At 42.4% G+C, this 26,832-nt stretch overlaps 5 protein-coding genes across 7 annotated transcripts; 4 read left to right on the top strand and 1 right to left on the bottom strand.

The window, feature by feature from the left end:
• The first annotated feature begins 50 nt into the window (after nucleotides 1-50).
• On the top strand, nucleotides 51-7,903 carry lipea (lipase, hormone-sensitive a). Of its 3 annotated transcripts, none has more exons than XM_028963577.1 (12): nucleotides 51-69; nucleotides 747-845; nucleotides 2,211-2,460; nucleotides 3,505-3,786; nucleotides 4,014-4,104; nucleotides 4,239-4,384; nucleotides 4,497-4,682; nucleotides 4,778-4,930; nucleotides 5,027-5,171; nucleotides 5,283-5,510; nucleotides 6,242-6,597; nucleotides 7,101-7,903. In XM_028963577.1, exons 2-12 carry the CDS (start codon nucleotides 787-789, stop codon nucleotides 7,311-7,313), a joined length of 2,109 nt encoding a protein of 702 aa, XP_028819410.1. In that variant the 5' UTR covers nucleotides 51-69; nucleotides 747-786; the 3' UTR covers nucleotides 7,314-7,903. The 3 variants fall into 3 exon arrangements, with proteins under 3 accessions (XP_028819410.1, XP_028819409.1, XP_028819411.1); XM_028963576.1 differs by lacking the exon at nucleotides 51-69 and adding an exon at nucleotides 555-595; XM_028963578.1 differs by lacking the exon at nucleotides 51-69 and having other exon boundaries at nucleotides 826-906.
• A 271-nt stretch (nucleotides 7,904-8,174) lies between these two features.
• On the top strand, nucleotides 8,175-15,574 carry LOC114770003 (probable ATP-dependent RNA helicase ddx6). The gene is made up of 14 exons (XM_028963580.1): nucleotides 8,175-8,311; nucleotides 9,133-9,941; nucleotides 10,039-10,102; nucleotides 10,320-10,424; nucleotides 10,751-10,880; nucleotides 11,104-11,250; nucleotides 11,355-11,449; nucleotides 11,625-11,747; nucleotides 11,838-11,966; nucleotides 12,254-12,370; nucleotides 12,528-12,591; nucleotides 12,673-12,774; nucleotides 12,887-13,120; nucleotides 13,217-15,574. Exons 2-13 carry the CDS (start codon nucleotides 9,760-9,762, stop codon nucleotides 13,099-13,101), a joined length of 1,473 nt encoding a protein of 490 aa, XP_028819413.1. The 5' UTR covers nucleotides 8,175-8,311; nucleotides 9,133-9,759; the 3' UTR covers nucleotides 13,102-13,120; nucleotides 13,217-15,574.
• Nucleotides 15,575-16,721: 1,147 nt separating this feature from the next.
• Nucleotides 16,722-21,337, top strand: tomm40l (translocase of outer mitochondrial membrane 40 homolog, like). Its single transcript, XM_028963628.1, has 10 exons — nucleotides 16,722-16,779; nucleotides 17,132-17,343; nucleotides 17,650-17,717; nucleotides 18,421-18,513; nucleotides 18,885-18,986; nucleotides 19,105-19,210; nucleotides 19,372-19,494; nucleotides 19,697-19,773; nucleotides 20,001-20,103; nucleotides 20,735-21,337. The coding sequence occupies exons 2-10, from the start codon at nucleotides 17,133-17,135 to the stop codon at nucleotides 20,872-20,874; spliced, it is 1,023 nt and encodes a 340-aa protein (XP_028819461.1). The 5' UTR covers nucleotides 16,722-16,779; nucleotide 17,132; the 3' UTR covers nucleotides 20,875-21,337.
• A 569-nt stretch (nucleotides 21,338-21,906) lies between these two features.
• On the bottom strand, nucleotides 21,907-22,978 carry LOC114770621 (apolipoprotein Eb-like). The gene is made up of 4 exons (XM_028964661.1): nucleotides 22,966-22,978; nucleotides 22,824-22,876; nucleotides 22,610-22,742; nucleotides 21,907-22,474 (listed from the first exon to the last, which is right to left on the bottom strand). Exons 2-4 carry the CDS (start codon nucleotides 22,861-22,863, stop codon nucleotides 21,907-21,909), a joined length of 741 nt encoding a protein of 246 aa, XP_028820494.1. The 5' UTR covers nucleotides 22,864-22,876; nucleotides 22,966-22,978.
• Nucleotides 22,979-25,010: 2,032 nt separating this feature from the next.
• Nucleotides 25,011-25,929, top strand: LOC114770447 (apolipoprotein Eb-like). The gene is made up of 3 exons (XM_028964386.1): nucleotides 25,011-25,050; nucleotides 25,129-25,279; nucleotides 25,386-25,929. The coding sequence occupies exons 1-3, from the start codon at nucleotides 25,011-25,013 to the stop codon at nucleotides 25,927-25,929; spliced, it is 735 nt and encodes a 244-aa protein (XP_028820219.1).
• The last annotated feature ends 903 nt before the right edge of the window (nucleotides 25,930-26,832 follow it).

The following is a 26,832-nucleotide window of genomic DNA, read 5'->3' as shown; positions in this document are numbered from 1 at the left end:
GAGTGGTTTACAGCGAGTCCCCCCTGGGGACACCCGGGGTTACGTGTCTTGCTCAGGGACACGACGGTAGTAAGTGGGGTTTAATTTTGTGGTTTTCTGGCTCATAGGCAGGTGTGTTACCCACTAGGCTACTACCACAACCTACTACATCCTACCTATCATCAACGTAGTAGTCAAGGCCCTTACTTGACGTCTAGCGCTATTGTATTTGAATACTAATTTATTACTATAGAAATTATGAATCATTGTGAAACGTTTGAGAGCCACTGGTTTAGACTAAAGCATGGGAATGTCGAAGTATTATCTCTTTAATCACGGCAGTATTCTAGATTTAATTAAATGTTTAATTAAAGCGTTTGTTTAATTCGTTGTTCCATTAATTCGTGACGCGAACCTACGTGTCCTGTCTGAAAGTTTCCCTGTCGGCAGTTGGAAAAAAAAAACTTCTAACGACTGGGCGATTGACATATGCACGTTATTAACACGGCGCCAATCAGTTTACTTTCTAATCCGGATTTAACCCCTTTCATGATTTGCAAACGAGTTTGGCAGACAGCTAATCTGGTGAACGCGCTCAGTTACAGCATTAGCACGGGTGAGTTCAGATTATATCACACAAAATGCAAAAAAAAAATAATAATAAAAGGAAAACGTCACAGTGCCATCAATCGCACAGATCTAAATCTGTCTATGAACGAAGCCGTGTCGCAGGAACATGGATGATCTGTGTCGTTTAAAAACTTCAGGTCTTGGCAGATCCGGTTTCTTCTCGGCCCCGCTGCTCACATGACCGCCGTACCCAAGATGCTGTGGGAGCGAGGAGGAGGCGGGGATGAGTCGCCGGGGTAAGTTCCGCCACGATGCGACACTTTTAACGCCAAAGCGCACTCGCGTGTGAATGTGTGTGTAAGTAAAACCAAACAGTATCTTATACAGTAAATGCGTGTCGCGGTGTTTACGGTGTTCGCGCGTAAAGTTCCGTGTTTGAACTTGAGCCGCGCGCTTTCTGTTCCACTTTTTTTCTCTTCTTTCTTTTTTCTTTCTCTCTTTCTTCCTACCTTCCTTTCTTTCTATTGTTCTGTCAGCGTCCATTGAGAGGGGTCTAGTGCGTCTTTTTTTCGCGCAGAGCACAACGACAACGCCTGTTAAGACCTGTGCGGAAATCTCGCGAGATTTCACGCGGCCTCACCTGAGCAGGTGTGCAGGGCCTTCGTGGTCCGTTTCTCTGTTAGGACGCGGCCAGCGTGGGGTGAACTTGCGTGAGAGTTCCTTATTCACTTCTCATCCCGTCGTCTGGTCTGCGCGTCTTACTGCATCACAGAAAATCACATTTTCACAGACCGTGTGTGCTGTGTTGTTATTCTTGTGGCATGTATATGATTCCATGACATTGCTGCGTTAGTCCCATATCACTCAACATAACGTGATCATAATGTTGTTACTCTTTTATTTATTTATTTTTGGAGGGGTCAATATTGGGATTTTTTTATTTAAATAAATAAAAATCATTTTTAATTTCTTTTGAGAATTTCTATAATCATAAGATAAATTTTTATTAAGCATCATGTTCTGTTTGTCATGGCTAGAAATACTTATGGATTCTTTTGTCCTATTTATTGATTGGCCAAAGTACTTTCAACTGCCGCAATTGATCTAATGGTCGTTAAAAAAAACATGGTTTAATTGCCTAATTCGGAAAATGGGTAAAGCCTTTTAATTATTGCTTAATCTTCAAATCAATTTTTTAATGTATTTCCTAGTCTATTTTATTAGTAGTAGTAGTTGTTGTAGTATTTGTGTGTGTGTGTGTGTGTGTGTGTGCGCGTTCGATCTCCATATACTGTGGAGGGCTGTTTCAGGTTAAGATGAGTTTACAAACAGCCAATAAGAAATCTCTCAGTTCCATGTGATAGTTTAATTAGGTGATTTGTGCAATCTTCAAAAACTAAGATTTCATATCTCTGAGACAGTGTTAATTCAATTAGCTACATGGTCTGATGGTCTTAGATTTTCTTTGGTTTCTTCTCGGACAAAGCTTAATGATAAAACAGTAATCCATTCCGTTTGGCCTCTTTTATTGTGATGTAGGTCACATGGTGTCATCTTTGACCTTTACACTTTGACCTGTGAGGCATTCATTAAATAGTCTGTCCCTCGGCTTTCCCTGTGACTTCAGACTGACTTTCATGGTGTCTGTGCTGCCTTAACAGCCTTGCTGAAATGAATGACGGGGTAGTGTTCACCACCCTGGAGCGGGTGTGTGAAGATTCGATCACTGCCCTCTCCGGACCACCTGGCCGGACACACGATGATGCCACCATGCGCCTGCTGGAGGCTATGAAGCGCATACAAGAGCACGGCCGCGCTCTGGAGCCGGTCGTCGTCGGCTTTGCCTCGGTTTACCACCATTTTGACTTTGATGCAGAAACCCCTGGGAATGGATACCGCACATTAGTCAAGGTATGTCGAGGTTGGCCCAATGCTACAGTATTTTTCATGGCCGTTGTTAATCATTTGTAATGTTTGTCCTTCTTAATTATTTTAATATATTGCTCTACTTGATCTGATGTATGCTATAAATGTTCTCCCACAAAAAGGGCCTCCCGAATGCTGGATCTATATAATGTACCAGTAGTGTTTGCAGTTACTACCCCGTGTGAGTGGGTTTTATTGCAAATTGACTGTATAGGTTCTTAGTGAAACACATTTGTAGCAGAGAACATTGGCATGGTATGTCCCAGTTTAAGTATGTCCCCTTTATAGGTTGTCTTAGGGGAGTGTTGGCCTAGTGGGTAAGGAACCGTCCCCACACACTACTCCCCGGGCGCCTTTCATGGCTGCTCGCTCCTCACTAAGGTGATTAGTTAAATTCAGAGGACACATTTCATTGTGTCACTGTGTGCTGTGCTTGCTGTGTTTCACTTATGTTTTGTAGCCGAGCATTCTTTTTTTTTTTTAGTTTAGTCCGTAAAAAGGAAAGAAAAAACATAGTAACTGCATACAGTAATGGCATCAATCCATCTCGCTTAGGTTTTTAACAATAACTTCTTGTTCGACCTCTTAGTAGAGGTTCCTCCGAACTTGACTCCATTATTAAAATGCAATTTACATTCATGGAATTTACCAGACGGCCTTATCCAGAGCTACTTACAACCAGTAGTGACTGGGACAGTCCCCCTGGGGACACTCTGGGTTAAGTGTCTTGCTCAGGGACACAATGGTAGTAAGCGGGATTTGAACCTGGGTCTTCTGGTTCACAGGTGAGTGTGAAAGTGAAGTGATTGTCATTGTGAAGCACAGCACATGGTGACACAACAAAACGTGTCCTCTGCTTTTAACCAAATCCTAGGGGAGCAGTGTGTGGAGACAGTAATTTACTCAGTGGGAACTCGCCGGCTCAGGATTCGAACCGGCAACCTTCTGATTACGGGTCCGCTTCCTCACTGACTAGGCTGCTGCCAACCTTTTATTCAAGACCGAAACGTTCTTCTCTTTGCTCACCAGGTGGTGCGCTCCTGCCTCTTCCACATCATCCAGAAGAGCCGTTACGTCGCCAACAACTGTCGCGGCGCCTTCTTCAGGGTGGAGCACAACGCCTTGGAGCTGGAGGCGTATTGCAGTGCCCTATGTCAGCTGCGCGCCCTGCTGTACTTGGCCAAGCGCATCCTCAACGACAACGAAAGCGGGCAGCTCTACTCCAGCGACGAGGGCCTCAGTCAGAGTTTCGCGCGCGAGTACAGCTCCATGCACAAGGCCTGCTTCTATGGCCGCTGCTTGGGTTTTCAGGTGCGTGCGTGCGGGTGCGGCTGCGCGGCGGGTTGTCCACGGCAGACCAGCGAGGTCATTGGTGGTGACGGGAGGGGGGTTCGCACCGCGTGGCACTGTACTTTCACCTACTGATATGACACGTGTGGACATTACGTTCCTGTGTTTGTTCAAGACTGAGGAATTCCCGATATCTGTGAACTTGGTGGGTTTTATTTTTCTTTCCGTTTTCCTCTTCATGGCTGAAGTTCTCCCCGACTATGAGGCCATTTCTGCAGACTGTAGTCATCAGCATGGTGTCCTTCGGTGAAAACTACAAGAGACAGCAGTCAGGCATAGGTTGGCACCATCTTACCACCGATACTTCTAGTACTGTGACCAGATATTTCTCTCCTGAATTCTGTTACACATAACAATATTTATCGATTTTCGGATCAATGGATCGATTTTAATTTGATGTTTGTGTTTGGCAGGAATGGCTGCATTGTCCCTTCTCACATCAGGGAAGTATGTTATTGACCCGGAGCTGAGGGGGGCAGAGTTTGAGCGAATCACCCAGAACCTTGACATGGACTTCTGGAAGTCCTTCTGGAACCTGACCGAAACAGAGTTGCTATCAGTACGTGCACTGACACTGCAGGCTTCGGACACTGCAAATTTCCGACCCTGTTATGTTTAATTAGAAAAAAACAATAACTGAAACTGAATATTCTCTTTGTTTCATATTTTAGGGTTTGGCCAGTATTACATCTAACCTTGTGCAGGTGAACCTGACCCTGTCTGCTCCAGCTGTTACTCTGCGAATGCCCTTGGCCTCCGACCCCCGTCTCTCTGTCTCAGTCTCGCCTCCCGTGGCCCACTGGGGGCCTGGAGGCGTAAATTTGCGTCTGATATCACACGTTCTCCGTGAGGGACAGGTGAGAGGTGACCTGATAATGAGGATATCAGCGACTTGTTAGATCAGCGTTGGACACTTCTTCTTCTTTTTTTTTCCTTTTCTCCCCCCCACCAGGATAGTGAGGAGCTGCTGGCATTTGCTCGTTCTGACGGACCTCCCCTCTCCTTTCCTGTGGGTTTCAAGCCCCAAAAACACCCCCTCTCTCCCTGGCTCATCATTCACTTTCATGGAGGGGGATTTGTAGCTCAGACCTCAAGATCTCATGAGGTACAAGGTTCTGTTTTTGTCCTTTATGAGGAAAATATTGCTGTTTGAAAATGACCTAATTATAGTCTTCTTTAAAACTTTTTTGTGTCTATCTAGAATTATCTGAAGAGCTGGTCTAGGGACCTCAACGTGCCTATTCTCTCTGTGGACTACTCCCTGGCACCAGAAGCCCCATTCCCTCGGGCCCTTGAGGAGTGTTTTTATGCCTACTGCTGGGCCCTGCAGAACTCCCACCTGCTAGGTCGGTAAAGCTCGGCATTAAAACTAAAATCTTAAATTTGATTGCTGTTAGTATATAACATTGTGATTTTGGTATACTTTAGTAACCACAGGACTTCTGAATATCTTCTAGGATCTACCGGAGAGCGTGTATGCCTAGCTGGTGACAGTGCTGGGGGCAACCTTTGCATCACGGTCACCATGAGAGCCATGACCAATGGCGTCCGTGTCCCTGATGGAATCATGGCTGCCTACCCCGCCACCCTGCTGACAACTGATGCCTCACCTTCTCGCCTGCTCACTCTTATTGACCCAATGCTGCCTTTGGGAGTTCTCACCAAATGCATCAATGCATATGCTGGTAAGTATGGAGGGCTGCAAGTGTCAAAATTAAATAGATAAATCAATAATTAAATTAAAGTGTCATGAACTATTTAAAATGACAAATAAAAACATCATTCATTAATTAAAATTGAAATATTTCACAATTTATTTAATTTAGGCTTGTTCAGTGCATCATGAATTACTTCCGTCTGTCATTCTGACCCATCGAAGTAAGTGGGCGGGACTAACACTACCATTCATGGGCGCTACCTGCCAAAATAACGCCAACTACCTCATTTCAGTCCTCCACTTCACCCGCTACATGTTCGGGTTCAGCATCCCGTGTTTCGATGTAGTCTGCGATGTCTCTTAACCCACTCTGCTGGTCAATCAGCCCTGATCAGGCTAAATCAGCATTAGTCGAGCCCACTTACTTTGATGATGAAAATATTTGAATGACAAATAAATTTCTCTCTTCACTTCATTAATTAAACCATATGAATGTTGCCATGGCAAAGAAAGGTGATTATTGGCAGTCCAGCAACAAACTGACTGAAATATGTACACACGTACATAACTCCACATGTGTTCATTCGTAGTTTTGATGCCTTCAGTGAGAATCTACCAATGTAAATGGTCATGAAAATAAAGAAAACACATTTAATGAGAAGGTGTGTCCAAACCTTTGGCCTGTACTGTACATTAAATTTCACCATATTGACCATATTCTTCCTTTCTCTCTCTATTTCGAACACACACAAAATGAAGGCATGGATTTTCAGCAGGCGGTAGTACCCACTGGAGAGCTGGGCACTCTTGGCTCACTGAGTCGTGAGTCGGTGCTGTTGCTTAGCGACCTTACACAAGGTATGTCCAGCTGGTTCCAGTCTTTCCTAGACCCCTCGTCCTCCACCCAGCACCTCTCCAATGGAGATAAAGCCGAGTGCCACTCCAAGAACTCCGACGAGCAACTTGCTGAATACCCAGAGGGCTTCGAGCCACTGCGCTCCGAGCAGCTAGCTGAAATCAAGGCGACACACACACCAGTCATCAGAAACCCGTTTGTGTCACCTTTGCTGGCCCCGGACAGTATGCTGAAAGGCCTGCCACCTATTCATATAGTGGTGAGTAGTGGGATCCATCAGTTTGATATTATGAATAAACTGTTATGTTACAGTAATCTCTTATAACATCAGAGGTTCAGTTATACATCCACCCAGTTTACAAACTGTGCTTCATGTCACGAGGCAACTGTGACCTCAGTCTTGTCTGATATGCAGTCATTTGCACTGTTGCTTTTGGTTACTTGCACATTGTGTTTATTTTAGGACTATCAATTAGGGCTGTTAATTGTTGTGATTTTCACTTTACTGTGCGGTGGTTATCTCCAAGGTTGTGAGTTCAAATCTCAAATGAGTTTGAATGGTCTCCCCGTGCTTGCACAGATTTCCTCTGGGGCCTCCGGTTTCCTCCCACCATGAATTCGTAGCTAAATCTTTGATTTTTTAAAATTGTTTTAATTGATTGACAGCCCTAATTTATATTGTCTTGAAATTCCCAACCATATTCAGAATTTCCACCCCAGCGTTCTTATTATTTACCCTTATTACTTTTTTCTTTTTCTTAGGCCTCTGCTTTAGATGCCTTGCTGGATGATTCTGTGATGTTTGCCAAGAAGCTCAAAGGCATCGGGCAACCAGTTACCCTGACTGTCATTGAGGACCTTCCTCATGGTTTCCTTAGCTTATTACAGCTCTCCAAAGAGACTCAGGAGGCGTCAGACATTTGTGTGAATAGAATGCGAGAAATCTTTCAGCAGGACCCATGTCCTTGTGCGTGACACAGACAAGTGTTTTTCCGCAACTGAAATGGCTAATACACTTGAACAGAAACCCAGTTGGATTGACTGAGAGCAAAGGGAACGTGGACAGTGTGAAGTATAGGAAAAAGCTGAATTAGCGTTTGGTGTAATGTTTTTTGTGTTCTAAAATACGGGGATACAAGAAGGCCAAGTGGCGATGCCTTTCATTCATAAGCCTTGAAATATATTTTTCAAATGTTTACATGTTTTTTGATTTACTTTATTTTCTTTAAAAACATCACTGACCAAACAGCTAAATCGACTCCATCGTTTTCATGGTGTGTGTGTTACAGTGCTCAGTGTTATTAGGAAACTAATAATGGGAAATTGTAATCAAAACATACTAAAACTGGAACAAATGAAGGCAGGGTGAAACATTTAATTTATTCATTCAGGTTTTTTTTTTATTTATTTATTGTGGCTTTATTATTAATGTGTATGCATTAACTTTGGGTTTTGTCAGTCAAGTTTTTGTTGTGGTTTTTGTACAATTAATTCATGAAAAGATCAATCATAAATACTGTGCCCACTGTACAATATAACAGAATAAAGTGGTATTTTTGTTTGTATCTGTTTCTTGATTCAATGTGTTGCTAGTTACACTTTTCTGTAAAATAAATATGGTTTCTCATTTCAAGAATTGTGAATGCTTACAGCTCCAGGGTTGTTTTGTACTCTCTAAAGATTAGCATATATATGTATTAATATGAGTGTGTTTTAACAGTTGTTAAATATCTAATCTTCCGTCCCTAAAATAGTTTATTTTATAATTTCCCTCCTTTTAAAAAACCTCCTAAGCGACAGGTGGCAGCACCATAAACGGCGGCGGTAGCGGCGCGACCGACGTGAGAAGAAAGTGAGCGTGTTGATGTTGAATTAGCAGGAACAAACACAATAGAGACTTGGTACCAGAGAGCATGAAACATCGGAGCACTGTTTTGGATAATTTAACCAGAATAAATCGTCCTCGGGAAGAGGTAAACTGCGTCGCGCTGCGTGTCTTTTGCCAATGGCCGTCATATTCGCCCGTCTGGTTGTTTGGAAGAAATTGACGAGTTTAGCAGCGACAGCTAGCTGGCTAGCTTGTTAGCTTTAGCCTCCGTTTTTTCGGGCTCGATTGGCTCACTGTGGAATTGTTTGTTTTCGACGTCGCCGCCAAACGTAGAGCTGATTTGATGGCTGTGAGATAATTACTTTAAGAAAATGGCCCGCTTTGTTATTTCTGTAATTGCCGGCGGATTAACGAGAAGATTAGCGTTATACTTTTTCATTGCGCTTAAGAGTGCGGCGGCCGCTGCTTTAGTTTAAATCTGACGAGTCGTCGTAGTGACGTCGCTCGAAAACCGAAACTCGAGTTTTTTTTTTTTAACACGTTCGTGGTAAAGCTTTCGGCGGCCTGTTTAGAGTGTTGACCTGGATCCATCCCTGACGCGCTGGTCTGATCCTCTCCGCAGATCTGCTGCACCTGCCGTAGTCTTTGTTCCGCAAACACTGAGAGAGGAAGAGAGGAGGAAAAAAAACAACAACAACTCCTCATCGGCAGGAAGAAGCCATCGCTCCGCGGCCGCAGACGCGCGTTTCCTTTTTAACCATCGCGCCATTCACCATTGTTCTGGCGGACGGTGCGAAGCGCGGAATAAAACCAATAAAACCGAATAAATATCCGCAGCATCCGATGCTGACAGATGTAAATACCAATGCCCATCAGTTTCAGGAGTTCCGGTGCATTTACAGGCAATATTGTGGCAATTGTTCCTGTTTTTGGCACTAACTCTCCCCTCCCTCCCTTTCCTGTCAGGTGCCGCGGGCTTGACCTTCTGAACAGAATAAAAGCGGAGTTCACGCCAGGCCACGCACTTTTACACGCTCGCTTCGCGCAGGGACGCGTCCGGCAGAGGTGGCCTGTCGGCAAATGTAGTGACTCCATCTGAAGCAGCGGGGAACTCAGACGGCCCTCCCCACATTCCCTTCCAAGTATTACGCCTCAAGAGGAGCCGGCGGAATCCGAGAAACGTTTGAACCGAGAGCGGGGGCGGCAGAAAGGGAGCTCGAGAAGATAAGACTGGTCTTCAGACACCCCCCTGTTCATCACTGCCTTCCACGTTCTGTTGCCGGACTTTTTTTCTTTCTGATACTTGCCTACATATTTTTATGTTGTAGCCAAGTGTTCTATGTTCTGTATTTCAGCATAGAAGTTGTAATTTCTCTTCATTTGGAAGAGCTTTAGTATATTTTCCAGAAAATAAGTTGCTCTTATTGAAAGAGACTGCAGCACACGCACGTGTATATGTAAATATTATAAATATAACTTCAGATTAATTCATAATTTTGTAAATTCTTTAACTGTATCATAATTAAAGGGACATAAATAGTAATAATAAAAAAAAAGGTAACTTAAGAAGACAAGGCTATTATAGAGAAACAAATGGCAGCTGCAAGAACAGAAAACCCTGGTCCGGTCATGATGAATCTCACCAAGTCCAACGGGCAGCTGCGAGGGCCACCAAAAGCAGCGTCACTGTCGGGATCGTCTGCAGCCAGCGTCCCCACTGGACGAGCGCCCGGCCTGAAACCCAGTGGAGGTACGCAGGAGGGTCCAGGCATCAAGTGAGTTATTTTAATCCCACCCCAACCTGCAAGCCCAGTCTGTACATTTAATAAATATATATTTTTGTTGCTTATTTGTATTTTCATTCATTCCCAGATTTGGAGATGACTGGAAGAAGAGTTTACATCTCCCACCCAAAGACAACCGAATCAAGACATCAGTGAGTTCATAAATAGTGGAAACGGTGGATGTAGAATTAAAATGATCTTCTATTTTAGTACCTAAATTTGCTATATATTCACAGCAATGAAAATAGAGGGATGTCTGACTTAAATGCTTGGCCATCAGAAGAAGTCACCCTCTCTCATATGATTCCATATGCACTAATGGAGGGATTTGGGGACCGTTTCAATCCTCTTTAACTCTCTTTCTCTCAGGATGTCACTGCCACCAAGGGGAACGAGTTTGAAGACTACTGTCTGAAACGGGAATTGTTAATGGGAATATTTGAGATGGGTTGGGAAAAACCCTCTCCCATTCAGGTAAGTTTAGCTCCAGCAGCACATCATATTTACTATTAATGTTGTTCTTATTAAACTGTCAAATTATGTGAATGAAATCCAATTCAATATTAATAAGATAATCCTTCATTAGTCCCACAAGTATGTAGAATAGTACAGTATAAATGTACTCTATAAAACAACTTAAAAAATATTAATGATGTGTTCGATATCTAAGTGGTGATTTTATATATACATACATTTTTTTAAAAACTATATATGTACATATAATAGAACGTCTGTTGACTGCCATAATGTGGTGATCTGCTTTATTTTTGTATGTGACGTAAAATATTTTAATTTCTCAGGAGGAAAGTATTCCCATTGCCCTCTCTGGCCGGGACATCTTGGCCAGGGCAAAGAACGGCACTGGGAAGAGTGGGGCGTACCTCATCCCACTGTTGGAGAGGATTGATCTGAAGAAGGACTACATTCAGGGTGCGAGGGAACTTTTCTGTTTCAGGAGTCTTTCTCTTGTTCAGCCTTGTCTTGGGTGCAGAATAATGTTCAAGGTGGTTGGGATGGGGACATTCAAGGGATCTGAGGCTCATCCCGTTTTTAATTATTGCTTTGACACAGACAGTGAAATGCAAGGACGTGATTGGAATTGTTGGTGTGTGCGTAGATGCGGTTTTCTAATGTTCTCTGTCTCTCTCCGTAGCCGTAGTCATGGTTCCGACTCGTGAGCTTGCCCTGCAAGTGAGCCAGATTAGCATCCAGATTAGCAAGCATCTGGGTGGAGTGAAAGTCATGGCAACCACAGGTGGCACCAACCTGCGCGATGACATCATGCGTCTGGATGAAACTGGTAATTCATTTTTTTGTTTGAAGCTTTTGTGATGCTGCCATACGTTTCAGTTCACTTAAGCTAATTTGGTCTTTGTGTCTTTCTCTGATTTGTGGTTCACATAGTCCATGTAGTCATCGCAACTCCAGGCAGGGTTCTGGACCTGATCAAAAAGGGCGTGGCTAAAGTGGATAAAGTTCAAACGATGGTTATGGATGAAGTAAGTGTCTGCCTACCTACCTCTGTGCATAAATACTCAAATGAGTGCATCATGTTAGACATGGTCATTAATTAATTTGCAATACCTGCGGGATTATTTTTTTGTGTGTTTTAGTTTCAAAGCTGCTGTCCAGGTTCAGGTTCCAACTGAAAGTGTGCTTTGTCAACTCTTACAGGCTGACAAGCTGTTGTCTCAGGACTTTATGGTGCTCATTGGGGATATAATCAGCTTCTTGCCCAAAAACCGACAGATTCTTCTCTACTCTGCAACATTCCCCATCAGCGTGCAGAAATTCATGGTGAGAAGCATGCGTTGCTCTGCAAGTCTTCAGAACTCTTAAGTAGTTTTAAGGTCATCTGATCACTGCGAATTTGAACACCGCTTTTAGGCAAAATATCTCCAGAAGCCTTATGAGATCAACCTGATGGAGGAGCTGACTCTTAAAGGCATCACCCAGTACTATGCCTACGTCACAGAGAGACAGAAAGTGCACTGTCTGAACACCCTCTTCTCCAGGGTAATTTACCCATGACACACCCAGTCTGCCTAATTATTTGCCCGTTGTGATTTATTTTTTTTCTTTATCATGATTTGCCATTTTCTGCTAAACATTTAAGGTAATTGGGCCAGTGGTGGCCCAATTATCTTAAGCGGGTAAGGAAACAGACTTGTAATCGGAAGGTTGCCACTGCTCCCCGGGCGCCTGTCATGGCTGCCCACTGCTCACCAAGGGTGATGCTTAAATACAGAGGACACACCCCCCTATACATTCCAAGTTTTTCCTGTCTGTCTTTTTCCTTACAGCTTCAAATCAACCAGTCCATCATCTTCTGTAATTCCACTCAGCGGGTGGAACTCCTGGCCAAGAAGATCACTCAGTTAGGCTACTCCTGCTTCTATATCCACGCCAAAATGATGCAGGTATGTTTCTGTAACAGTCAGAATAAAAAGCACTTTTTACTGAGAGCGCAACAGGTTAAACTGATTTTTAGTGAGCCGGCGCTGTGTGTAGGATTAAAAAAATAATAAAAAATTCTGCTGCCTTTGCATTGAATGGTTTACATATTCGAATCAACAGGAGTACAGAAACCGTGTTTTCCATGACTTCAGGAATGGACTTTGTAGAAACTTGGTGTGCACTGGTAAGAGCATTTCTGTTGGATTTGTATCATTTGTACATGATATACTTTTATTAAGAGTGAGGTGTTTTTTTTTTCGGTCAGATTTGTTTACCAGAGGGATCGACATCCAAGCAGTGAATGTGGTCATCAACTTTGACTTCCCTAAGAATGCAGAGACGTACTTGCATCGCATTGGACGATCAGGTGCAGATATGGGTCATAGCACTGCACAGACTGTAGCCAAGCTGTCATTCCTGTTTAATATAAATGTTTTGATTGATCCATTCATCCTTCATTCACTGATCATCAAAAACAGGGAGGTTTGGCCACTTTGGTCTGGCCATCAACCTCATCACTTCGGATGATCGCTTCAACCTGAAGGCCATCGAGGACCAGCTCGTCACGGACATCAAGCCCATCCCGGGCACAATTGACAAGAGCCTGTACGTGGCAGAGTTCCACTGCAGTAAACCTGACTGCGAGGAAGACGAGGAGAAAGAGGACTTCCGCCGCCTACCCATCAACCCGTAAAGCCACAGTCCCAGAACAGGTGAGGTGGGAATAAAACTACACAGAGAGCCACATCTGCCTGCTTGGGAAGTATCTGTTGTTCATAGATTTTATTTTTCTTCCCTCCCTCTTGCAGGAGCATTGGATGTGTCAGTAGCTGCTTTGTTGCTGCTGCACAAACATTTTTTTTTTTATTATTATTTTGTTGTTTTACATGCAGTCTGTGCACTTTTTTTTTTTTTTTTTCCTCCACATTGACTTACCCGACAAAAGAGCTCAACTCCAGTAAATACCAGGTAACGTGTGTTGCATACAAAACTGAGAGAAGATCAGGGAAGAAGGGATTTTAACATTCCAAAGTCCTGTTGGACTTGCAATAAATAATACAAGAAAAGTAAAGAGACAGAGGGACCTGAATTTTAGATGCCATCTGTAACTGGAGTCCGTGTTCTATCCCTAAAGAGTCCACTGAAGGCTCGGTTACTTTAAATGCCCTTCTCTCACTCTCACTCACTCGCAAGTACGTTAAGTGCCTTAATGCTGAATCGCGTTCTCTCCTACACCAACACTATGTAAATGCTAACTGCTGGTCTGTGCATCCGGAGGACCGGACAAGTTTTATTTTCTATGCTGCTCTGGGTTTAGTTTTTCCAGTATCAGCGTTTTCTTGTTGGATGCATCTTTATAGTTCTAGTTGTTAAAGGGCATCGAGCGTGGTTTTCTATTAGCATTTCTTCAGCCAAAAGGCTAATATACCGTTTCGAGCCCATTTAGTCTCATTTGCCCGTCCCTTTGCTGCTTATTAGAACATAGTCTCTTTCTTTCTTTTCTTTTTCCATTTTGTCTTCAGAAAAGGGGATCAACACCTTTTTTGTTAGTGCAGCTACTGGGTGTTCCGGGTTACTACAGGGTTTTATTAGTGGCAGTTTTGTACGAATCAACATAGTTATTTGTAAAAAAATCTGTCCTTTTTTGACAACTGACACCCTGGTGCTGGAGCCGATTTCAGCACAGATTATAACGCTATAAAGCGTTAGACGAACACAACACTGACTGTCGTTCTGGCCGGTCAGGGGCGGGGCATTTGAAGATATCTGACCTCCGTATTTTCTCTTTGGCAGCTGAATTCCAGTAAAAATGTCTCTCAGTTCTGTACGCAAAATATGTTTCCTTGAAAGCTGCCGATCCTTCTGACTCCTCCTTCCCTTCTTGAGCCGCAGGTTAATATCTTAATGGCAATATGACTCTGAAATTGCTGTAATATTTTTGGTTTCAGTGTCCTGCAGAATATGTAGCTGAGCCGTTCTCACCCTCATTTGTGAAATGATGCTACGTGTCGGTATTGAGCTGCTTGTCCCAGGTAACATGCAGGCTGTGGGGTGGGTGATTCTCTCTAGTCTGTTACATCTACAATGCACCTACCCCACGTGTTCTTTCTATATCCATATATTTTCATCTCATGGAACATGGTGTGGAAGTGCTACAGTTGTTGTGTTGTGTTGAAAGGCTGAAAAATAAGAAAATTTGAACTTTAAAGCAAACTTTATAAACCAAATAGAGTGATTGTCTTCTGTGTGAGGGGTGGCCGTGAACTTTCCGAATGCTTGATCTGTTCATGCAATTTCTTTTTTTTTTTTTTTTTTTTTTTATCTATGAAATGAATGCTGTGTTTGTCATTTTTACAAATGGTCAGTGGGTGAATGGTGTGAGTTAAGAGTGGCAGCATCTGTGTACCAGAGTTAATTACCTTTTGTGTGTGTGTGTGGGTGGGTCCGATGGGGACGCACAACATCAGTCCCGGAATGGGTGGCTGTTGTGAACAGTCTTGCACACATTAGATTTTAATGTGTGTTTTATTTTATTTTTTTTCTTTATTCAAGTCTGTTGACCCCGTTAAGCTCTAGCTGTATTTTCACTGTTTCATGCACGAGCGTACACAACATCTCTGAAATGAAAGCAAGCAACCAAGGCCAACCAGGACGTTTCCGCCTATATTCGTTTACAGTTCTTCACAAAATGTTCCAAAGTATGTGTTGAACTGGACCCCTGTGCTATGACTAACTTGGCCTTAAATGTGGGCCTGACTGTCCATTTTAATCTCACAGGGTTAGATCAGAATTTGGCAAGGCTCGTGGATGTCTTCAAAGTAAAAAATAATAGGGTTTTCTTTATGTTAAAAGTAATTTAGTAATCAAAGCTAAATGATTTGTGGACAGTCTGTTATCTGAGTTCAATGTTTGCTAAGAGAAGATTCTCGATGTTTTTCCTTTTTCGTTGTACTTTATGTGGAACATCTTGGTACATTTTTTTTTTTGTTTTGTTCCTCATTAATGTTCTGAAAAAAAGAGAGTAGAAATCCTGGTCTGATACTTAGTATGGCACAAATTTCTGCGGTATTCTTTGTGGAACCATTTCTGACAGCCTGATTGTGAGGACTGTGCTAAAGCACACGTGTAAAGATGCGAAATTAATAAATATAATACCCTTCACCTTCTATTTATGGATGGTTCTTTTAAAAAAATGCATCCTTCAAATAGTCAATTTACGATAATTACTTTTTAGGCCTGTTTTGGTGAACGCAGTTTGTATGCAATAAATAAATCGTCATACCATCTGGTTTTTCTTTTTTTTGTTTAAAGCAAATCTAAGCTGGTTCAGACCCTGACTTGTGTTTTACAGTCAGATCTACTTCTCATGTTTTGTCAAAGTGTTTTTTTTTTTTTTTTTTTTACTGAAGACGGGTAAGTGGTGGTATTTTGGCAAAATAAAAAAATAATGCATTTCAGTTTTCTATTGCGTGTGTGTGGTTTTTTTTCTTCAGGATTTTGTGCACTGTGGTTCTAGCTTTACCAGCAAATTGCATCAGACGTGAAAGATTCACGGTTACAGTATGTTCCAGGGGTTGTAGGGTTAAAATTTTCAGAGATAAAATAATGGATATTATTTATAACTATTAAATGCAAGGCACAAGGAGGTTTTTTTTTTTTATTGAAATGCATAGTTGTGAATAAGTATTGCCATACCTAAGACAATGAATGAAATATGTTGAGTTTGAACATTATTTGAATGTTATGTTGAATAAAGTAAAGCAGACCTGATCTCCAAAGTCTGTCTTAGTGACAATATAGCACAAAACTTATATTAAAAGCTATTATTATATAGTATGACTTTATGTTTTTATCATATATAATTGATTATGCCATTCCTGTACCTTTCTAAAATGTCAAGATTGGCTTTTGACCTTTGAATACGCTAGCTGACCTTCAAGATTTCCTTTTTTTTTTTTTTTTAAACCTCATTCGAGCGACTGCTACGCTGCAAACAACCTATCCAATCTCGGCCCTAAAATAGAGTTTCAACCAATCAGCTGTGCTTTGTATGGCCGGACGGGACGTGATTGCATCCAATCATACACTTTAAAACTAAATTCCCCTCCCGCTGTCCAATCACCTCCAAGAGCGGACAGCGCGTGTGGACACGCCCCCGTATTCTCACTCATTTCAAGGGACCTAGGCAGTTTCCTGCTTGAAGAAAGACGGTCCTTTTGTCCAATCGAAATTCAGATAAGAATGTGATTGTCCAATGGAAATGTCGGTTTTACGAAGTAGGCGGTGCATTAGAGGAAGTGCTGGTCGGCTGAGCACTTCCTGCGCTGCCGCCGCCGGGTCTCGCCTCGTCCTTCTGTCTGGGAATTACAACGTGAGTACGAGTCTTACAACACGAGGTTCTCAAACAACAGCCCGAACGCGCTAATGCGTCTAAATTCACCAACTCATCATCGTCATATGAGCATACAAAAAATCCAAAACAGTCATTTAATGACGCGATGTTGCATTTTACAGATTATATGTTCAGGTGGTGTTAGCCGAGTTAGCCGCTCTCGCTAGCTGGTGTGTCGCCACAGGCCACCCTCCGAATGTTTAAACACGTTTATAACTACATTAATAACAGAGACCAGGATTCGTGTTGGTGTCAGTCTTGACCTGACCTCAGTGAAGGCCTCTTCCTTGCACGCATTCACGTGACTTCTTTTCCCCTCCTCTCCATTCAGAATGGGCAGTGTTCTGGCTGCCAGCTCCCCCAGCCCCTCTCCGGCCGCTGCGGCCAGCGGCCCGGGGCTGGTGTCCGTGCCGCCAGGCTTCACCATGCCCCCGGTCTCACCTGCGCTGACCCCCAGCAGTGCTCCATCCGGTCAGCAAGGAGAGCCTGAGCCCACGCTTCCCAATCCGGGTGCCTTTGAGGAGTGCCACCGCAAGTGCAAAGGTCAGCAGTAGGAGCGAAGAGGAAAATTTGCCGTAGGGATTTGACCACGTGGTTGGTGTTGGAAAGTGATTGTCATTGTGAAGCACTCTGCTTTTAACCATCACCCTTGGTGAGCAGTGGTCAGCCATGACAGGCGCCTGGGGAGCAGTGTGTGGGGACGGTGCTTTGCTCAGTGGCACCTTGGTGGTTCGGGATTCGAACCAGCAACCTTTGGCCCCTAATGGTTCTCCAAGATCAAGTATTTAGTGTAACCAGTAAATGCGGGACAGACGTCTAATTTCTGCGTCCTCTATGCTTTGCTTTCAGAGGTTTATCCAATGCAGATGGAAGGCGTGAGGCTTACAGTAAACAAGGGTTTGAGCAATCACTTTCAGGTCAGTCAAGGTCATTGCTTTTATTTCCATGCTTGTTTAAAAGTCACTTTTAGACATGGGAAAGAGAACCCCTCCCCATCTTGCTCGGCATGCTTTATGGAGGAAGCTGCCCTGTCCACTCATACAGGGCATATGCTACTGTTGGCAGACATTGTGTCTTGTTAGAAAACTTGAAAAATATCTAATATATATTTCAGCATGTGATAAATTCCTGAAAATATGGGGTCCTTCTTAAATATGGTAAAAAAACCCTTGAAAACAACATGCCTTTATTGATATGGCTACTATCTGATGAAGTCAAAATCAAGTGATTGTCATTGTGAAAAAGTGCAGCATAGCACACGGTGACACAACGAAAGCAGTGTGGGGGACGGTGCTCTGCTCAGTGGCACCTTGGGTCTTTGGCTTTCAAATCAGCAGAATTCCAATTAAGGGTCCGTTTCTTTACCTGCTGCCTCGATGAGTGTTACTTACTTCTATTTACAGATAGTTGGCCCTGTGTGGTTGGCTTTGTTTTGTTCTTCTCAGTTTTTATATTACTATCTATCCTACTATCCTACTATCTATCCTACTATCATTGTGATTGTTTTTTTTCCTGTGCTGTTGTTCAAGGTCATGCCATGTCAATGATGGAATCTCTGTATTTAATTCATCATCATGATAGTGTTTGTTGTAACAGTGTTTCTTTCTTGCCATACTTTAGGTTAACCACACGGTCATGCTCAGCACTCTGGGCGACTCGAGTTACAGGTTTGGAGCCACTTACGTGGGCTCCAAACAGACAGGACCTGCTGAGGTATAAACATGAATTATGGTCGTCAACTGTCATGAGAACACAAAGAAATTTGCATATAGAAACCAAAATGTGGTTTATAAAGCAGAGTCGACTTTCTTTACATTTATGACTGCTTTACACTCCATTGGCACCAGCAGCATCACAAGTTGATCATTAATATGAGAGAAAGAAATGCAGCAAATGTTATTACATAGTCTTCGGTATTTGTTAATATACCAATAATCAGAAAAACACACCAAAAAAGGACTAGGTATGTCAAAAGATTTGATTTGTTGTGTGTACACACAACCTTGGGGACAAGGATGGTGACCGCATGGGTGTATTGCATAAAACGGGGAAAAATGACATAAATTTATTATGTTTTTCCTCAGTCTTTTCCAGTGATGGTGGGAGATATGGATAATAATGGCAGTCTAAACGCACAGATCATTCATCAGGTCTCTGATCGAGTGCGCTCCAAACTGGCTTTCCAGGTGTGTGTGTGTGTGTGTGTGTGTGTGTGTATGTGCACCACTGCATTATAAATGATCCTGTATTCCCTCCAGGAAGATGAACACTGTTGTCTTTTTTTTTATTAATCCGACCAATCAGACTCAGCAGCAGAAATTTGTGAACTGGCAAGGAGATGCAGAATTCAGGGGCAATGACTTCACTGCTACTGTTACCCTTGGCAACCCAGATGTTCTTGTAGGGTCTGGTAAGCCAGTGAAATGTCATAATCCCTTTACTTTTCAGTTTAAGTTCTTTTCCGTATATTTATTATATAAATATTTGTTGTTACACATTAACATATTAGTTGTGACATTGTAATCTTTTTCTTTTGATTGTCTGATCCTCTTGTCTCATTGGGCTTTACAGGAATAATCGTTGCTCACTACCTCCAGTCCGTCACTCCGTCCCTGGCATTGGGTGGAGAGCTGGTATATCACCGTCGGCCAGGGGAAGAGGGCACAGTCATGTCCTTGGCTGGACGTTACACAGGTGAGCAAAGCTAGACAACATTGAGGGATATAAATGCAAATACCTTGTTGGCATTAGTAATGTGACACTAGTACCCTGTGTACCAGCCTTAAATAAACACTTTCTTCTCTTATTGTTCAGTTCTCGTTCAAATAACCCTTGAGGTTTAATTGCAAGAATTTGATCTGAGGTTTGACGTCAGTTCGCTTTCTTTGTCCCTCAGGCAGCAACTTCATTGCCACTGTGACATTAGGGGGAGCTGGTGCTCATGCCACATACTATCATAAAGCCAATGAGCAGGTAAGGACGCCATCTGCTGCTGTTTTCATGTGACTTACATTTACAGCAGGATATTAAAACTGGATTACACAGAGGCTAGTTAACAGAACATAATGCATGTGCTGCATCCACGTTTATTTTGGGCAATTGTGATTACAGGAATAAAGGACTGGAAACTGTGGTGTGTTTCATATAATCACGGTTCTATTTGTGACGCAGGGTGTTCATCTGTTCAATTTCCTCCACAGCTGCAGCTGGGTGTAGAGTTTGAGGCCAGTACTAGAATGCAGGAAACCAGTATGTCTCTTGGCTATCAGCTAGATGTGCCCAAAGCGAACCTGTTGTTCAAAGGTATGATCACTTCAAAGTCATCTCATTCACAGAGAAACAAAATTGCAAAGCATTGGGGATTCACAGTGTGGAAAAGAACATGGTGCAAATTGAAATTTAAAATTGAAAGATCAGCTTCCAGTCTCTATCCATCTATCTATTTCCTTATAACTTATTACCCCACAATGCAATATGAATCTGATTAATGTCTTGGGTGCATTTGTATAGAGGTTAATTGTTCAATGTCAGTGCTTATATTTAGCCTAGGAGGTTTATTTGTGATAAAAGAAACTGTAAGAACTATGTACCATAAATTCTAGACTATAGAACACACACACACACACACACACACATATGTGTGTGTGTGTGTGTGTGTGTGTGTGTGTGTGTGTGTGTGTGTGTATATATATATATATATATATATATATATATATATGCCGCACCTAATGATCTTTAAAAGAAAGAAGAAAGAAATTGTACATCTTTAAACCACATCTATAAAAATCCATAAATTAGCTGCACGATTGTAAAATCCGAGGTTCTCAAAGCACGTGAGAAAAGAGGCGGCTTATATGCCATAAGTTACCTTAATTTTTATTTGATTTGAATTTTCTTCTCCCTGTAAGTGCATTTTCAATCACTCTCTCTGCAGGCTCCGTAGACAGTAACTGGGTGGTCGGGGCAACGCTGGAGAAGAAACTGGTGCCCCTACCGCTCAGCTTGGCTCTGGGAGCGTTCCTCAACCACCGCAAGAACAAGTTCCAGTGCGGGTTCGGCATCACCATTGGATAAGACATACCAGGACGCTGCATGGGGAGGGAGGGGGTGACACAACCCATACTTGGATGTACAGGCAAAGCCGGAGCCCATCATTTAACAGGCAGACTGTATCAGTCTCAATACTCTTCCAGCCACCGTTTACAAACTCCGACAAGCTCAAGACACAGAAACGTGCATGATGTTATAGGGATTCTTCTGCATTGAAGGGCCTTTTTATAATACATTATCACCATTAATATGATTTAAAGCCTTGGTTGGAGTTTGGGGACAAGAAACCCTCTCAACAGTCATGTTTTTTTGTCCTGATTAAGTCTTTCATTGTGTGTATCATCTGTATGATTGGTTTTATATTTAAGGTTGCAGGGGGTCTTTTTTTATGTTTTATGTTTTTTTTGCCATGGTCTGTCAGGCAATGTGTTATGTGAACAATACTAGTGAGTAAACAAATTTAATTCAACTGCCGTTATAATCTTAATATGCTTATTTTCCTGTTCATTCAGTTGAATGTAGTGTGAAACAGCTTTTGGTGAACACAGGGGTGTGATACAAGATCCTGATATTAATCATGAAATATGAAAACAAAACAAGAATCAAATATTAGGACCAAAGCAAAATTACCTGCCAGAACAGTCAGAAATGTTCACTTCTTCTTACCAATGGTCATTCTATTATTTATAATTTGTATGCAAATCTAGTCAAATCTTCAAATTTCATGTCCATAATCTTCCAGCTCTTTAATAGTGCTTCCAAATACCAGTCAGCATTTGATTTATTCTTATTTATTTCTGTCTGGAAAATGCTGATGCTTCATGACTCCATATGAATCTACAAACCACCATCCTGCTTTTTCCAAAAGCAAATGGAATGGCCCACAAGATTGGACAAAAAGAACCAAATCTAGGATTAGTTAAGTGTTTATTCAAATGAATTACATGGAAAATTCCAGTAAACTGAACAAATAAATAATTGTACCATGTAGCATGCTCCATACATGTAGACAGAACATTACAGGAGTTGTGTGGCATGAGCCTGGAATGATGTTCTTTAATTGCTGCTCTTGGTGAAGGACTCCCAGAGGGATGTAAGTTGGGCCTTCAGGTCCTGGGCATAGGGGTCTAGCTGCTTCTTCAGCTCCTCTGAATGTGAGCCAAAGTTCTGCTGAAGTTCCTGGCCTTTCTGAAGCAGCAGGGTCTGGAGGCTCTGGGCCAGAGGAGTGATGTTGGTCTGGAAGTCCTGCAGATGCTGCTGAACCTTCTGCTCCACCTCTGCTGTGTATGGACCCCAGTTGGCCCGCAGCTCCTTCATGGTCTTCTCCATTGCTCCCCTCAGCTCTTCACTCTTCTGCATCATGTTGATTTTCAAAGCCTCGTAGTCCATAGACTGAGCATCTCGCTTCCACTCTTCCACCTGCTTCTGAATTTCCATCTTCAGCTCCTCAACATAGGGCTCCAGCTCGGATTTGACAGAGCCCAGGTCCTGCTCCAGACGACCTTTCAGTTGCTCGGCCTCCTGATACAGCTTGACCATGAGGTCCTGGGCCATAGGCATGACCTGTCCACTCACGGCTGTAGAGTACTGGCTGAGCGCACCAGCACTTCCAACAATCCTGGCACTGCATGGAGTGAAGATCAACATTTAGAATATGCAGTGACAATCATTCCCGGATCAGAAACTAAAAATCCAGTTCACATATATGTTTGTTACATATATGTTTCAAACAATAAAACCATCAATGAATGAATCTTACTTGACTTCTTGGCCAAGTTCAGACTGTCTAATTTTCTGCAAGGTATCTGTAGTGGTCAGGGTAACCGTGGCAACATAGTCCCAGAATGCATTTGTCATCATGTCCAGATTGGGCATGGGTTGGTTAGCACTGGCTGGAAAGGGTAACAGAAAAAAAAATTGCGTGTTCAAAATGGGAAAAACATTAACGTATAACGACAAGAAAAGAATTGTACCTGTAAGAACAGCGACTGCAAGAAAAAAGAAAATCTTCATGATGAGCTTCTGACTGATGGAGAAAGAAAAGCGGGATTATTCAAACGTAGACCTGGCTAGTAACGCAAGGCCACAGCAGAAGAAGAGCAGGCAACATCTTACCCCCGCTGTCTCCGTCGGTCCGTCTCTCTGCCTCTGAAGGAGTGTGTGAGTCTGAGTTGAAGAAAGCTCGGTATATATAGGAGGCTACAAGCCTGTGATGACGGTATCAAAGTTCAGCGAAGGGTGCCATGCTGTCATCACCTAAAACACACACTACTTTCCATGCAAATGTGGTGACGCGCCCATTTTACACAATTCTATTTCTCCGTCACTGTTGTAACATAAACGTCTAGTTACAAAAAGTTTCATTTGCTGCTGACCTGTTACTCAGCACTTCAGTGGTGTTGAACACTAAAGGTCTATGTATGGATTACAGGAGACACTGTTCTGTTGCTCAACCTAAAAACAACAAAGATGGGGATTTCACAAGCACTGCAGCATAAGCATTCCGAGTACGTACGCCTAAAACTCGATTTAATCTGGTAGAGTGACATATTTTCATTTCTGTGGAGAGATTCGGTAGCAAATATTTTAGGCAGGAAACCTCTGCTGTGATGACACCAACTCACTTTTATGAACATTAAATTAGGGACTTGGAATGATTTTCAGCAGTCCTGCAACTCCTTCATTATCCATTCTTCTTCATTCAATAAGCATCCAATAAAGTTACTTAAAGATACTATATTAAAAAGATAATAAACATCAATCATTATTATTATATCCTTTAACATTTAAGTTCTTTAAACCTGAAATCATTCATTTAAACACATCTCTATAAAATTGAATGACTTTTCATATTTGATTTAGTGTAAAATAAGTGATTGTTGAGTGTAATTCCATGGCAACCAATAATTTTAACCTGCAATTCCATATATGTCACGTCACAGGAGGGTCAAGTGATGTGTGAGAAAGTTGATTAATGTGACTCAAAGTCTGTTCTGGGGTCAAGGGTCAGACCAATGTGGATTCAGACAGCAGGCACAATTACTCTACAATTACAGCAGCTTCCTCACATCACACATGAGAGTTTATAGCACATTTATTATCAATAGCATCAAAGTGCTTATAAATGGATCTGTATCAGAACTATTGACTATTGCAAGTTTTCTCTGTCTTCAATTTAACATTAGGTCAGATGTTATGTATTTGTCCTGATCCGGTCCGGCAGGGGCCACTCCGGGTCCTGAGTTTGGACCGGAGTTTCAGGTTAGTCTTGTGTTATTATGTTTCCTGATCGTGTTCATCTGTGTATGATTGTTTAAAGCTGCCCTGTTTGAGGTCGGGTTCATTGTTTGGGTTCATTGTCTGGTGATGTTTCCCTTGTCCTGTCCACCATGTATTAAACCCCTGTTTCGTGAGGTTGTGCGTATGCGTCCTTCTTCCCGCCATGTCCGTGACAGTATTATGTTTGAAGAGATGGATGGGATGACACTCCGCTGTAGTAGCCTAGTGGGTAACACACTCGCCTATGAACCAGAAAACCCAGGTTCAAATCCCACTTACTAAAATTGTGTCCCTGAGCAAGACACTTAACCCTAAGTTGCTCCAAGGGGACTGTCGTTCTGGATAAGGGCGTCTGATAAATGCTGTAAATGTAAAGTTTTGCAACTGTTGTCCAAAACAAATGATCATTGTTTATGTCTCTACATTCTGGTCTATGATTTACCAATACATTATTCATCAATTTCCATACCAGCTCCCTCCTTTAGGATCTTCTGAAGCGTCTTCCACTTTATTTCATTTCCCTACTGGCACTAACCTTTTTTTATCATGGCCTGTTTTAGGAGATGTCAGGTGGTTGACTTTCGTTGCAGTTTGTACTTTTGTCATTTTAATCAAGATAAATCTGCCATGTGGAATATGTGACAGGGTGTATGCTTACAGCAGGGCACTCATCGCTGGACTTTGTATCTTTCATAACAACACTTGTCTTGGTGTATTTATACCACCCTGACATGCAGAGAGACTAACACGCTCAGAGACAAGCTGTCCAATCTACTGGTAAGATGCTGGTGAAAGCTCATTTGTTGTAAGCAATAATTGGACTTTTATTTTACCGCATTTTAAGTAAAAACATATCTTCCTCTAGGGTCTGAGACAGAATCATGAAAGCATTTCTTGTTTTTGCGCTTGCTGTTGTTGGAGGTAAGAGGCTTTTTAAATGGGTGATTTGATGAAAAAAAAAACACTGATTCAGAAGTCAGATATACATTTTTATATCAGGTTGCCATGCCAACAGTCAGTGGCAGGACCAGCCCGTACCAAATATGGACATGGTAAAGAATGCTTTCTGGGACTATGTTGCCAAGTCAACCCTCACTGCTGAAGAAACAATTCAGAAAATCAGAGAGTCTGAACTGGGCCAGGAGGTCAGGTGAGAAAATAAAGTTCTTGTTCTGGTGCATGGAATCTATCATGTTAACCATTCAACCAAATTCATCAATCAATTTATTTGTGTCTTCTATCTGTGGTTTGTGCAGTGCCAGGATTGCTGGCAGCTCTGATGCTCTCAGCCAGTACTCCGAAGCTGTGAGTGCACAGGTTGTGCCTCTGAGCGAGGACCTCATGGCCAAGCTGTACCAGGAAGCCCAGCAGCTGAAAACGCATCTGGAGCAGGACCTGAGCTCTGTGAAGTCTGAGCTGGAGCCCTATGCTATGGAGCTAAGTGCAGACCTCCAGAAACATGTGGAAGAGTGGACGCGTGATGCACAGTCTCTGGATCCTGAGACCTTGAGGACCACCCTGCTAAAGAAGACCGAGGAGATGAGGGGGACTCTAGAGAAGACCATGATGGCCGTCCAGGCTCAACTGGGTCCCTACACAGCAGAGCTGGAGGAGAAGGTGAACCAGATAGGCCCGCTTGCCCAGAGTGTCCAGATGCAATTGGCAGAGAAAAGCCAAGAAGTTCAGCAGAATCTTGGTCCATATTCAGAGGAGCTGAGGAAACAGCTGGACCCCTATGCCCAAGACCTGAAGGCCCAACTTACTTCTCTGTGGGAGTCCTTCACCAAAAACAGAAACTGAAAGGACATTTTCTGGGACATTTACCTTGATCTGAGTCTTCGTTGTTTTCAAGTTCTAACAAAAACAGATTTTCCTACTCAGCAGCTGAAATATCCAAAAGAACGATGAGGTGCTAAGAATGAGGAGTTTTGATCTTCTCGGCACTGTTTAGATTTTGACAATTTTATTTTAAGATGTATTTATTTGCACATTATTATATAGCATATCTGTAAAGCCTGCACTGACTGGAATAAACAAATACAGGAAATGTATAAAGAGAAGAATTTTTATTTCCTTGCAGAGAAAGTTTTACATTAAATCCATTCATCATTCAGGTATTCAGAACATTATCTTTACTTCCAAAATATTCACTCATTTACAGCATATTTATTTATTATTAGTATTACTTTTTCCCACATTTGGAATTTTGTCAAATCAATGACCAATAATGTACTAAGTAGAAACAAAAGGTTGCGTAACAGAACCTTGTATCTGGGATCTGTGTTCTATAACCCACATCTCACATCTAGCATCTCGCAAAAGCGAGTTTATTTTCCACAAGGTTGTGCTTCCAGTGACCAGTATGAGTGTGAGAGCGACAACACCAAGTTTAACACACGGGTGCCCCATTCACACACGACCCCTTGTAACACTAACCAGTCACATGACACCAGGGAGGGACGATGGCTAATTGGGTAAAATTTGGAACTTTTTACATAGTGGTTAGCTCACTTTTGTTGCCAGCGGCTTAGACGTTCATGTCTGTGTGTTCAGTTGTTGTGAGGGGACCGTAAATTTACATTGTTATACAAACTGCCTATGTCAAGTGATATGTCACCTTGATACAAGTACAGTGTGGGCCATTTATATGGATACACCTTAATAAAATGGGATGGTTGGTGACATTGAACACATTTTATAAGT

The sequence above is a fragment of the Denticeps clupeoides genome, chromosome 20 (genome assembly GCF_900700375.1).
Source record: "Denticeps clupeoides chromosome 20, fDenClu1.1, whole genome shotgun sequence".
NCBI lineage: Eukaryota > Metazoa > Chordata > Actinopteri > Clupeiformes > Denticipitidae > Denticeps > Denticeps clupeoides.
Note: the sequence above shows the minus strand (reverse complement) of the source record. Positions and strands in the feature narration are given on the sequence as shown.

Bases quoted from the DNA above. Each gene is read 5' to 3' on its own strand.
- LOC114770447 (XM_028964386.1), top strand. From the start codon at position 25,011: ATGAAAGCATTTCTTGTTTTTGCGCTTGCTGTTGTTGGAG. The intron at 25,051-25,128 runs GTAAGAGGCTTT...TTTTTATATCAG, and splicing joins TGCGCTTGCTGTTGTTGGAG to GTTGCCATGCCAACAGTCAG. The intron at 25,280-25,385 runs GTGAGAAAATAA...TGGTTTGTGCAG, and splicing joins GAACTGGGCCAGGAGGTCAG to TGCCAGGATTGCTGGCAGCT.
- LOC114770003 (XM_028963580.1), top strand. From the start codon at position 9,760: ATGGCAGCTGCAAGAACAGAAAACCCTGGTCCGGTCATGATGAATCTC. The intron at 10,103-10,319 runs GTGAGTTCATAA...TCTTTCTCTCAG, and splicing joins ACAACCGAATCAAGACATCA to GATGTCACTGCCACCAAGGG. The intron at 11,251-11,354 runs GTAATTCATTTT...TGGTTCACATAG, and splicing joins CATGCGTCTGGATGAAACTG to TCCATGTAGTCATCGCAACT.
- lipea (XM_028963577.1), top strand. From the start codon at position 787: ATGACCGCCGTACCCAAGATGCTGTGGGAGCGAGGAGGAGGCGGGGAT. The intron at 846-2,210 runs GTAAGTTCCGCC...CTGCCTTAACAG, and splicing joins GGCGGGGATGAGTCGCCGGG to CCTTGCTGAAATGAATGACG. The intron at 3,787-4,013 runs GTGCGTGCGTGC...TCATGGCTGAAG, and splicing joins GCCGCTGCTTGGGTTTTCAG to TTCTCCCCGACTATGAGGCC.
- tomm40l (XM_028963628.1), top strand. From the start codon at position 17,133: ATGGGCAGTGTTCTGGCTGCCAGCTCCCCCAGCCCCTCTCCGGCCGCT. The intron at 17,718-18,420 runs GTCAGTCAAGGT...GCCATACTTTAG, and splicing joins GTTTGAGCAATCACTTTCAG to GTTAACCACACGGTCATGCT. The intron at 19,211-19,371 runs GTAAGCCAGTGA...TGGGCTTTACAG, and splicing joins AGATGTTCTTGTAGGGTCTG to GAATAATCGTTGCTCACTAC.
- LOC114770621 (XM_028964661.1), bottom strand. From the start codon at position 22,863: ATGAAGATTTTCTTTTTTCTTGCAGTCGCTGTTCTTACAG. The intron at 22,743-22,823 runs GTACAATTCTTT...TACCCTTTCCAG, and splicing joins TGCAGTCGCTGTTCTTACAG to CCAGTGCTAACCAACCCATG. The intron at 22,475-22,609 runs GTAAGATTCATT...CACTCCATGCAG, and splicing joins GAACTTGGCCAAGAAGTCAA to TGCCAGGATTGTTGGAAGTG.